The 11,818-nt window shown below is 41.0% G+C and overlaps 7 protein-coding genes across 7 annotated transcripts; 4 read left to right on the plus strand and 3 right to left on the minus strand.

Annotated features, from left to right (window-relative positions):
* Positions 1-120: 120 nt before the first annotated feature.
* JH06_1217 (hypothetical protein) lies at positions 121-507 on the plus strand (the record flags this gene model as incomplete). The annotated part of the gene is made up of 1 exon (XM_014673009.1): positions 121-507. One exon carries the CDS (start codon positions 121-123, stop codon positions 505-507), a length of 387 nt encoding a protein of 128 aa, XP_014528495.1.
* A 70-nt stretch (positions 508-577) lies between these two features.
* JH06_1218 (phosphate-repressible phosphate permease) lies at positions 578-2,119 on the minus strand (the record flags this gene model as incomplete). Its single annotated transcript, XM_014673010.1, has 3 exons — positions 578-1,886; positions 1,914-2,004; positions 2,038-2,119. The coding sequence occupies 3 exons, from the start codon at positions 2,117-2,119 to the stop codon at positions 578-580; spliced, it is 1,482 nt and encodes a 493-aa protein (XP_014528496.1).
* Positions 2,120-2,581: 462 nt separating this feature from the next.
* On the plus strand, positions 2,582-6,673 carry JH06_1219 (hypothetical protein; the record flags this gene model as incomplete). Its single annotated transcript, XM_014673011.1, has 5 exons — positions 2,582-2,750; positions 2,784-3,160; positions 3,185-3,278; positions 3,310-5,052; positions 5,082-6,673. 5 exons carry the CDS (start codon positions 2,582-2,584, stop codon positions 6,671-6,673), a joined length of 3,975 nt encoding a protein of 1,324 aa, XP_014528497.1.
* Positions 6,674-7,212: 539 nt separating this feature from the next.
* On the plus strand, positions 7,213-8,054 carry JH06_1220 (protein phosphatase; the record flags this gene model as incomplete). The annotated part of the gene is made up of 5 exons (XM_014673012.1): positions 7,213-7,245; positions 7,272-7,383; positions 7,414-7,746; positions 7,771-7,916; positions 7,941-8,054. 5 exons carry the CDS (start codon positions 7,213-7,215, stop codon positions 8,052-8,054), a joined length of 738 nt encoding a protein of 245 aa, XP_014528498.1.
* Positions 8,055-8,211: 157 nt separating this feature from the next.
* JH06_1221 (hypothetical protein) lies at positions 8,212-10,011 on the plus strand (the record flags this gene model as incomplete). The annotated part of the gene is given in 7 exon segments (XM_014673013.1): positions 8,212-8,297; positions 8,311-8,600; positions 8,643-9,271; positions 9,302-9,364; positions 9,393-9,530; positions 9,560-9,628; positions 9,661-10,011. The coding sequence occupies 7 exon segments, from the start codon at positions 8,212-8,214 to the stop codon at positions 10,009-10,011; spliced, it is 1,626 nt and encodes a 541-aa protein (XP_014528499.1).
* A 294-nt stretch (positions 10,012-10,305) lies between these two features.
* On the minus strand, positions 10,306-10,936 carry JH06_1222 (hypothetical protein; the record flags this gene model as incomplete). Its single annotated transcript, XM_014673014.1, is given in 3 exon segments — positions 10,306-10,764; positions 10,794-10,901; positions 10,913-10,936. The coding sequence occupies 3 exon segments, from the start codon at positions 10,934-10,936 to the stop codon at positions 10,306-10,308; spliced, it is 591 nt and encodes a 196-aa protein (XP_014528500.1).
* Positions 10,937-11,067: 131 nt separating this feature from the next.
* On the minus strand, positions 11,068-11,806 carry JH06_1223 (hypothetical protein; the record flags this gene model as incomplete). The annotated part of the gene is made up of 6 exons (XM_014673015.1): positions 11,068-11,143; positions 11,172-11,263; positions 11,295-11,382; positions 11,414-11,545; positions 11,577-11,690; positions 11,721-11,806. 6 exons carry the CDS (start codon positions 11,804-11,806, stop codon positions 11,068-11,070), a joined length of 588 nt encoding a protein of 195 aa, XP_014528501.1.
* Positions 11,807-11,818: the final 12 nt, after the last annotated feature.

Below are 11,818 nucleotides of genomic sequence, written 5' to 3' on the forward strand. Positions count from 1 at the left end.
ATTGATCGTAAGGCACAGATTGCTAATGACATTATTGCTCATGCACGAGAGTTGGCTGTTGATCCTGTGGGTAATTACGTGGTACAACATGTCCTCTGTGTCCCTGATACATATGAGATGATGGAGTGGTTAAGTTATAGTGATGCAAAGGAAGTGAAGATGAAATCAGAATCATTCATTCGTGGTGTGCTATCAAGGCTTCAGGGACATTATGTTGAGTTAAGTAAGCAGAAGTATAGCAGTAATGTGGTGGAGAAGTCGATTGCAAATTCCGTGTTATTGAAGGATAATACTATCTTTGATGAATTGCTGGCAATTCCTGCAATTCTACAGTTGTTAGAGAATCATTTTGGTACATATGTGTTACAGAAGACTTTACAGTCATTGGATGGAGAAGAATTGAAGAAGGTGGATACAGAAGTGCGCAACTGTAAAGCAATGAATGGCAGTCATGGTTCCAGTCTGTTGAACAAGTGGAAACAAATCTTGAATAAAGTGCAACAATGATCATTTATGTATTTATGTGTGAATTGTTTGTTGAACTATGATATAACAAACATATGAACCTCTATATTAACTAAAACTTTGATGGAGAGTACATACCAAAAGCAAAGATTCCTGCTGTGGTAAGGCCACAGACAAGTAACGTTACCACCCATCCAACAAAAACCTGGAACACTAACTTCCAGTTCACAGATCCTTTTCCTTCCATCATACCTACTCCAACCGTTGATCCCACTTGACAGTGTGTTGTCGACAACGGTAGACCAAGTTGGGAACCTGTGACAATCACAAAAGCACTTCCGATTTCAATAGCGAAACCACGAGATGGAGTCACAGTTACCATGTTCACACCAATAGCAGCCATCACCTTGTAGCCCAAACAAGCCAAACCCACCACAATACCAACACCACCCACCACCAACACCCATGTATCCACTCCTGCATTCTCAGTGATACCATTGTTATTATAGATAGCGATGATCGATGCCAAAGGTCCAATCGAGTTGGCAACATCATTCGCTCCATGAGCAAAGGAATTCAATGTTGCAGTCAACACTTGCAAATAGGAGAAGATTCGTTCAGTGTGTGGATCAAACTTCTCAGCACGCTGATGGATCTGATACACCTTACTCTTCTCATCAGATAGTTCAGCGTGGATATTCTGATGAGTGATTGTGTTGACTTCCTTCTTGGGCTGTTCAACAGTTGATGTCTCCACAGGCACAGCCTTCTGTTGATCTGGTCCTTCTGTCTGAGTCATATCTTTCATTTCTACATCCTTGGGAGTATCAATTGGAATGGAAATAGTGGTTCCAGCTGTCTCTGATTCCAACTTCATCTCCTTTTCAATCCTTTTCTTCAGATATGGGACTGCTGTGTATGTTAGAATCAGTGCAAGAGCCACACCAATAGCGATTGCTATCAGGATATTTAAGTACCAGGGAAGACCCAGATCCAATTGAGGAATACCCTTGTTCATCATGAAATAGGCCAGAACGAATAGAGTGAAACCGATAATGATTGGATAAAAGCGGAATGCATTCTTAAAACTGTCGTTTGAACGAAGAATGTACTTACGAACGATCCAAAAGAGGAACACCGTTAGCAGACCCGAAAGGACAGGAGAAACAAACCAAGAGGCAATGACCTTTGCGATTTCGTTCCACTTGACAGCCTTCGGACCCTTTGCAACAAGGGCCATTCCCACTAGACCACCGATACAACTGTGTGTAGTTGATACTGGAAGACTATAGAGTGTTGCAATGATCAACCAAGCGGCCACTCCAATCAAGACACAGCACATGCCAAACATCAGTGTCTCTGGCTCGTCCTTGAACATCATTGGGTCTGAAATACCTTTCTGGATGGTTTCAGTAACATTACTACCCATCAGAAAGGATCCTAGAAACTCGAAAATGCCTGCAATCACCATTGCATTCTTCATTGTGATAGCCTTAGCTCCAACCGAAGTACCAAATGCATTTGCCACATCGTTAGCACCTATACTATAAGATATCCAATCATAGTCACTACCTATTCCAAAGGCACAGAAGAAGGCCACAACGGTTGAAAAGATGGGAACCCATTGATATTGACTCAGATCAGCAGTCGACATAATATTGATGGAGCTCGTGTCCATCATGAACGGCGCATTCTGATTGGTCAATCCAAGTTTGCGAATCTTCCTCCTTTCGCCGAGGAATTTATACTGCTTTTAAATACCTGCGATTATGTGATTCGATCAATCATCGTGGATTCTATTATTCTTGAATAGGAAGGTATTCTGCTGTGCCTAATGTATTACGAAATAGATAGTAATCGTATTAGAAAACTGAGGGGATGATAGAATGATGAACTATGATAAATCACAACACGATATTGGTTATTGAAATGGAATTTAGTATTAATAATCTACTAATTGCCGCAAGTAACATGACTGTTGTTGTCATTCTTTGTGTTTCCACAGTTCATACACTAAATCCAAGGGAAAAAGGTCTTTAAGAGATTGGTCCATTGTTACACATAATCTGTTGTATTGACCACAACTATGTCCATACTTGGCAAGGCACTTTCCAACATGATGCTTAATTTTGCTGGTGTGGAAGAAGGGTCAGATACTGATGGTTCATTGGATGTTCCCAAACCAGCAGCAAACAGGGGAGAGAATCTATTCAACTTGTTTGATGATAAATACCAGAGAGAAGGTCATTCTCGTCGCTTAAACCGCGACGAGCCAATTTTTGAAGGTAGAAATATATTATTTCAATTTATTAGATTAGATTCAGATGTTCTTCATACAGAAGATGACGAAGTTGTAGTTGATGGTGGTAATCAGAAGTCCAATGAGGAAATGGAATTGTGGAAAAAGGAAGTAGAAGAACTAAGGATATCTAATAAGAAATTGAGTGAAGAATTGGAAGCAATGGGAAAGGAAAATGAGTCTCTCAAACAACAATTGTCTGTATCAGAGCAGACAATCAGCAATTATTCTCAGCAAATTACTCGTCTAAATAAAGAAGTCTCCTTGGGAATGGAGGAAAAGGAGCAGTTAGAAGCGGATCTACAGTATTTCCGACAAGTATATGAATCTACATCTGAGAAAGAATCGTCTTCTGTTGTGACGGAGAATCTTCGTCAGAAGATCGAAGATGTTCTTGTTTTGATAATGAATGATAACTAGATGTCGAAAGAAGCCTTCCAGCTTCAAATGGAATTACAACGTGTTCAACAAGAGTCAGAACATAAGAGTGTGCTATTGGCAGAGAGTACTCAACGTAATTAAGTGAATTGATGTGAAACTTGTAGAAGTAATTACCCTTCAGGCTGATCTAGATCGTCTTCATGATGCATCTCAGAGATCTGAAGAAGCTTTAGATGTTGAATCTGCTTCAGCTGAACTGAATCGAATTCATGAGAAACAGAAGGAAGCTGAGGAGCTGTTGAGTGAGCTGGAAACGAGTATATCCTTAGTACAAAGAGAGAAAGGAGATCTGGAGAGATATGCCAGTGAGCTGAAGGCTCAGTGTTCGGATCTGGAGACTCAGCATTCGAGTATGGAACAGGCAATGAGTAAACTGACATCACAACATTCTGACCTTGAGACTTCGATTGCTGAACTAACATCTCAATACTCAGAACTTGAAACCTCCATCACTGAATTGACATCCCAGCGTTCAGAACTCGAAACTTCCATGAATGAACTAATGTCGAAACGTTCCGATTTGGAGGGTTCTATCACTGGATTGAGCTCAAAGCGATCAGATCTGGAGATTTCCATTACTGAACTACTATCCAAGCGCTCAGACCTCGAGACATCAATGAATGAATTGAGATCACAGCATTCGGAACTTAAAACCTCCATAACTGAGCTAACGTCGCGGCGATCAGAACTTGAGACATCCCTGAATGAATTGAGATCGCAGGGATCAGATCTCGAAAGTTCGATCACTGGACTGAAATCCCAGCGTTCGGATCTGGAGACTTCTATCAATGAATTGACATCCCAACGTTTAGACCTGGAGAAGATGGTGGCTGATCTGAAGTCTCAACCATCTGTAGTGACAGACTCGCTGACCGACTTGAAGTCACAACCATCTGTCAGCTCGACTCCTACATCAGATCATTTCCATATCCAAATGGAGCTCCTACATCAGAACAACCGTACTCTCACAGCAATTGTGGAGGAGGAGTCTCAGAGTGCTACAGCCCTGAATACACTTCTGAATGAGAAGAATAAGATGGTCTACAAGCTTCAGAGTGAGTTGGATGAACTTAAATCCAAAATCTCTGTTGAGTCTCGAGAGACAGAGTCTCAAACAAAGGAAGAAGTGATAGAGTTGGAGAAGCGAAAGGAAGTATTACAGCGGGAGATCGATACAATTCTTCAGAACGAGGAGACGCGACGAGATCAAGTGAATAAGGAGCTAGAAGAGATGGAACAGCGAATTGAGGCACTGAAGAAAGAGGAATCGGAGATTGTGTCTCTAATTCAAGAATCAAAGGAGGAGGTGAATGAGCGAGAGACAGCTGCTACTCAACATTTCAGTGAACTTGATCAAATGCTGAATGAAAAGGAATCCTCACTATCTGATCTTGTTCAGCTTCTTCAAACACGAGAACAGGAATTGAAAGAGAAGGAAGAAGCAATCCAGACTGTCTCTCAACAGCTCAGCGAGCTTGATCACGAGTTACATGAGAAGGAAGCCAAAGTAGCATTGATCTCGTCGCAACTCCATGAACAAGGAACTGAAGTTCATCCCACAGAGACAACGGATGAGTCTGATCGAGTTCGGGAACTCCAAGAACAGCTAAAGGCTGCAGAACAGCTCCTGCAGGAAGAAGAGGCAGTTGTGGAATGCCTCCAGAACGAGAATAAGACGCTGATGGCAGATCTCCAGCGACATGAGGAAGAATTACGACAGAAGAGATCTACAGAGGCAGGAGACAATGCAACTCTTGCTTCAGAGGAACAGTCAACGCTCCAGAAGGCACTAGAGGAGGCACAAGCCACTATGGCTCATCAACAGACTGTGATTGCATCGTTAGAGCGTAGGTATGGTTGGCGGTATTGAGTGTAGATGATAAGGAACTGCTTCTATCTGTCCAGTCATCACCAACACCTTTTGAAGAGTCGATCACTCAACCTTCTGTTCAACCAAGTGTTTCTTTTTCTCCTAGGAGTTCTCAACACTCTTCCTCTAAGAATCCTGACGAAGAAAGTGTTGAGTTGGTTCAAGAAGCCGATCTCCTCTCTCAAATGGATGAGTTCTCAACAGATCTTACTCTTGCTCAAGCTCACCGTGAGGTCCTCCAGGATCTCGATGAGGCTCGTGAACATAACAATCAATTGGAGCGAGATCTCCTTCAGACGCAAACTGAGGCTGAGGAACTCCGTAATCAAGTGAAGGAATTACAAGTAGAACTGGAGGCTGTTCGTAAGAGCAATCAGGGACTGATGATGCATGTGACAGAGCTAGAACAGACGGAGGTAGAACTGCGTCTGATGATCGGTGACCTCGAGGATCACAAGAAGACGTTAACAGAAGAGTTAGTTAACTGCACTGCAGACGTGAGTGCTGATTACGAAGGTCTACAGAATCGAGTGAAGGAGCTGGAGAAGATTACTGAGACACTTCAGGAGGAATGTGATGAGGCACATCAGAGAGAGACAATAACTCATGAGGCGAAGGAACAATTACAAAGTCAACTTGAAGAAATGAGAAAGACAGTAGAGCAGTCAAGTGAAGTGTCAAAGTCTGAGATTCTGTCTTTGGCAACCACACTGGAGGAGACTCGAGAGAAACTTACAGCAGCCGAATCATCCTTGCAAGTAGCTGAGACGACAATTAGTCAGCAGAATCATGATTTGAGTATGGAATATGTGGATGGATCTATTGTAGCTCTCCTTCAGATGACTTCTCGTCGTGCAGATGATCGAGTTACTCAATTGATAACTGATCTTGAGAATACTCAAACTCAGCTTCAATCAGCTCACATACAAATCGATCAGCTACAAACTCAATTAACTGAAGCTGAGGCAGGAACGCTTATCGAAACACCTTCTGGTCCATTGAACACAAACCATCCTGACTCTATTCACACTTATATTTTTACGCTTTCTGAACGAATTTCACTTCTCGAAAGCAAACTGAATACCACAAAGAAGGAGAAGGAGGATGAGTTGAAGTCCCTACGAGAAGTTCAGAGCGTTGCTGTAAATCAAAGCAAGTTGGTAGCCCAACAGTTGACAAAGACACGTTCTGAACTCACTCAATCGACTTTGTTGTGTGATGAACTTCAGAATCGGCTTCAAGAGAAGGAAAAGGAGATCGGAGAGTTACAGAAACAAGTGGAGAGTAAACAAGCCGATCTTCAGTGGAATCTCCAGAAAAACTTGAAGGAAATCCAGGATGCTCTGAAAGAAGAGAGAGATAGGACAGCTATGCTCCAAGAACGATTAGAGTTGGCGAAGACTTCGATTCAAAAACGTGATCGGGTAATCGAGGCAAGCAAAGCTGCGAATGATAAACTACGACGAAATGAAGAGGTTTACAAAACAGCCATTGCTGAACTAAAGCGATTTGCAAAAGAACGAGAAGAGGAGTTGAATGAGCTATATAAGAGTATGAGAGGGTTAAAGGTCAGTAATCCATCTCAGAATGGTGTATAGTCTTGTTTGTTGATCAAGCGGAAATTAGGTTATTGTTTTCGGAATGTCCCAGTTATGACCCCTCTCATATTCAAACCAAAACAACATCGGTTTGTGTTTCTGTTTATACAAATGTTCTCAAAAATCCTTCGTTCACTTGGTGTAGCATTGACTTCAGAATCTGATGCATTAGTCGAAAGGAAAGACCAAGAAGGAAGAAAAATCACAAACAACTGATAAAGGAGCGGAGTTCAACGCTATTGGGAATGGATCCTCTCATATTGCTATTCCCAATGATCAATCCTCCGAAGTGGCAAAGGCACGAAGGAGACTATCTGTTGATGGTAATCATATTGGTCTCGATGGTCTCGATGAAGTTGATATGGAAGTCGACATTCCTTCTCTTGATACTAATACAAATGATCTCTTTGTTGGCGTATATGCAGGCCAATCTCAAAAAGGGTATGTCCCATTTAATCCCCACAAAGTGAATCAAGATTGGATGCTAATTCGAGAGGACAAAGTTACTGGGACTTTGGTTCTTGGGGTATTTGATGGACATGGAGAACATGGCCAATGTGTATCAGAAGTGGGTTCTAAATGCTAATTTGAATAGTAGTTTGTGTGCAATAGTTTCTACACCTATCTCGTTGAACATTCACTTTTTGTGACAGATTTGAAAACAGCAGCTGTAGAATCCCTGCATCAAGCAGAAAAGGACTGTATTGCAAGTATTGGATTCTATCAAATATCAATTCTAGATCGGTTCATCAAAACTGAGTTTAGTGGAACAACTGCTGTTATTTGTATTATTCGTGCTAATTGTCTCCTTACTCTTAATGTTGGGGATTCCAGAGCTGTTATTGCTTACGAGCGTAATGATCAGTTTCAAGTGGATGATTTGACCCATGACCACAAGCCGGATCTTCCTGAAGAAAAACAGCGAATCGAGCAGGCTGGTGGTCGTGTATTTGCGATAACATATGATGATGGTTACTTAGGGCCTTCTCGTGTATGGTTGCATGATCAGGACATCCCTGGATTAGCAATGTCACGCTCATTAGGAGATACTGTGGCTCATTCTGTTGGTAGGCGTATTTTTGGCGTAACATATATAGGGGTGATTTCAACACCAGATGTGTTTGAACGTACTCTTACGGTCGATGACCGAGTGGTTGTATTAGGAAGTGATGGGTTGTGGGAGTTCCTTCCTTCAATGGAAGCAATTCAATTGATTGAAGACTGCGAACAACCAGAAGTGGGAGTTTAGATGGAATGATGATGATAGGATGCAGTAGAAAGATTGTCTGCTACGGCATGGAAACGATGGTTTGATGAGGAGAAGGTGGTTGATGATACAACCATTATTGTAGTTTTTCTTGGAAAAATGAACGTACAATAGCTGCTAGTATTTGCTTCTCTTGGCAAGAGTTTCTTTGTGATTGTTTGTTTTGAGTACATTCTTTTTTCTCGGTGGGTTAAGTATGAATTCGGGTCAACCAGGTGTTCCTGGACTTTCCTCATCGGCAAAGGAATCTAAAACGTCTTCATACTCAACAATGACAGGCATGACGAATAATGGACAGTCGGGTGTGTATCCCGGTTATCCATATGGTGTTCCTGGTTATCCTTATATGGGATATGGGTTTTGTGTGTAGTTCGGGAACTAACGTTCTAGGTACGTTCAGCCGAGTCCAATGTATGGAAGTGCTTACAGTGGTTATTACAATACATATCCAGCTTATGGGAGTTATTATGGATATGGTCAAACTCCAGTTGACACATCTTCCTATTCAACAGGGTATCCTGCTTCAGGGAGTTCAGCAAGCTATTCTCAGTCTACTACTTCCACTCCTGGAGGTGCCTAGTAGTGTTGTGTATTCTCTTCCATCTAGTTCAAATCCATTTGCTACTTATAATCCTTCTACAACCGTTTCGAAAAAGAAACGTATTTCTAAATGTCGATTTATCTTTCTACGCTCATTGTTAGTTGATCTCGCTGCAGAAAAGCCCACAGTTCCTGTTTCTGCTCCTATTTCTACCATTTCTTCTCTTCCAAGTTCATCTACTCTCCAGTCATCATCTTCGTATTCTACCAGCTTCAAATCAACATCTTCCACTTTCACAGACACCAAGTCAACCATTTCCAATTCAACTGCTTCATCTTCCATATCAACGGCTCCTACCTCAACTAAGGGGAATCTAAACATGAATATTGTGAATGCTGCATATGCTAAGCGTCCTGTGAAACCTGTGAAGTCTACCTATCGGAAACGTCGTTCTCGATCACCTAGTTACAGTTATTCTGACTCCTACAGCTATTCTTACTCAGATCGGTCGTATTCGGACCATTCTCCTTCGCGATCACGTTCTTCATCTCGGACTCGACGGAGAGAACCGACACAGGTTCGAGATGAAAAACCTCCTGTTAATAAAGAAACTGGAGTTACGAAGCGACTGACAAAGGCAGAGAAGCGTAAGTTACATCAACAGAAAAAGGCTCTAAAACTGGAAATCCAGAATGAAGATGCAATGATGGCGGAAGAACGAAAGAAGCGAATGCAACGATTCCAAGGCTTCTCATCGACACCAATTCTACCTCCAGAGCCTGAACCTGCTGTAGGGTCATGTCGATCATGTGATGGATAGAACGATAAGGCGATTGTAGGAACGATGATGACGATGGAAAAGGATTACTTCCGGTTGACTTGCGTATGGGTTGGATTCAGATTTGATATAGATTCCTACACCTGATATGATACGTCCTAAACCAGTTCTAGTGAAATGGTTAGGGATTCTTCATGACAAGATGACACATGGAGAGATCACTTATGAGTATTACTGTAATCAATTGCGAGCTATTCGTCAGGATCTCACAGTCGGTTTTAGAATGTTTTTTTGACGTAGGTTCAACATATTCAAGACGAGTTTACAGTTCATACTTACGAAGAACACGGACGTTTCGCTTTGAAGAATGTGGAATCTTCGTTTTGAGGAGTAATGCTTAGAACGATATGAATGAGTTTAATCGGTGTCAGACGCAGCTTCGAGAGTTATATGGGCAAGGAATTCCTTCAGATTGTGTGATTGAGTTCACCTGCTATCAATTGCTCTATTGTATCTTTGCTCAACAGCATATTGATACCAATACGTTTTTAAAAGTACTTACAAAAGAGCAGTTAGCAAATCGTGATATCCGACTGGTTTTGAAGATTTGTTCGGCAATTCGTTTGGAAGATTATCTCACTTTTTTTGCCTTGTATGAGCAAGAAGAGATTCCTTATGAATGTAAACACTTTATGAAACAGTTCTTCAAACGATTACGTATCACAGCTTTGTTCAGTCTCTTCAATACGTAACCTCATTTTGGGATCTTAATATCTAGGATCAAGCCATCGATTTCATTGAATTTGCTTAAGTCGATGCTTCATTATTCAACGTATGAAGAAGCCATTTTGGGATTGCGGGAATTCGGATTGGAGTTTAATGTGAAGCAGAGTCCTGGAACATTATCAGATGCCGATTGCCAATCGATCACAATTCAATCTGTAGATGGTTTGAAGAGCATGAAGACTCATCAGCAGTTGGAGAAAGGAACGAAGCTGCTTTAGTTTTGCTATCTTTAGATGACTTGTTGGATCCAATAAACACAATTATCGATTCCATAACCAACATCGAGATGGTTGATCTCCATATGCATATGGAGCAGCTGCATCGATGATAAATATACCTTTACATGCATGCGTGAGAGAAGGAATCAACGAATCGCGAATCTTTGATAGTTGATCAATGGGCCAGCAATCACGCAATGCAATGGATTTATAGGGAGACTGTTGAATTCGTTCTCGATCCTGATCTTTCGTTTCATGAATTCTGTCAATGATCTCTTTGCGTAGGGCACTCAACCGCTGTGTATATGGTAGGGATTTGAGAGACATACCGTTAATATAAATCACATCTGTCAACAACAGACGAATTATGGATGGAGACAATTTGGTCTCCGTAACGAGGACACCTTCACAAACTGTATTCGAATGTACTTTTTTCGCTTTGTTGATAAATGTATTTGGCATCTCTCCTTCAAAGGTGTTTCCTTCTGATGATGAGCCAATCTGTATTATGAAATGAATTCAAGTTCTACAAGAACACCCTTTCCATTCACAATGAATAAAAACACTCGTTTTCCTTCTGGATACCAAGTACATTTCAAATCACCTTCTTTCGGTAGTTCCTGGATTTCTTCTTGAATCTATCATGTACCCCATGAATCAGATATACCTGCATTGGTAAACAAACGGAGTGATGTGTGAGAGAGTGGAAATCAGATAACCATTTCTGTTTCGGATCTGGGACTAAACATGATAATGCTTTTCGTATGTTTTCATCTTTGATATCTATATTCTAACACAGAGTACTCAATAATTACACGAATCCAGATGGAGCGAAGACACAACCATTGGCAGTGAAAGCTTCTTGCTTCTTCCAACATATCTACATGAAATAAGAATAACAATATTACTGGGTGATGATATAAAAGGGAATACTGGAAACTGTGAAGTCCATAAAGCCAATCAATAGATTTGGATTTTCTTGATGGAATGAATAGATAGTCTATGGAGAGTGACATTAAAAGATTGCTTACCTTCAGTAGAGCCACCAATTCTTCTTCTGAAGGGAGTGTATCCTTGAAGGTTGTTTGCTCATAAATGATACCCCAATCATCAAAATCACTATGGATTATCCTCCTTTATATATTTATACTCTATGTTGTAATAGTAAATGGATGGATCAGCTAATCCAATAATCAATCCAATATCTTTCTCTCGTTGTTGCCATTTTTGACATAACATATCCAAAGTCCAATCTTTCTTTTCTCCAAGAGTTGTAGTGTATCTACAGATTGAGTTTCAGATAGAGGACTTACATGGAATTTAAAACTTGTTTGCATACAAAAAATGGCGTATCTTGAATAAGGTCGGTACAAACAAGTGAGTTCAGCCAGGCATCTTTGTCCACATCTTTCCAGCTGAACACTTTTCTAAATTCTTAAAACATAGATCTAGCATACTTTCCTTTGAAACGCTTGATCATCTCTTCTCTCTCCTCTTTTTCAAAAGATTCTTCGGATTCAATAACGTCTCGTTTCAAAGACATGAAAAGCAAAGA

This window comes from Blastocystis sp. subtype 4 (assembly GCF_000743755.1).
Source record: "Blastocystis sp. subtype 4 strain WR1 chromosome Unknown seqid_0062, whole genome shotgun sequence".
NCBI classification, from domain to species: Eukaryota; class Bigyra; order Opalinata; family Blastocystidae; genus Blastocystis; species Blastocystis sp. subtype 4.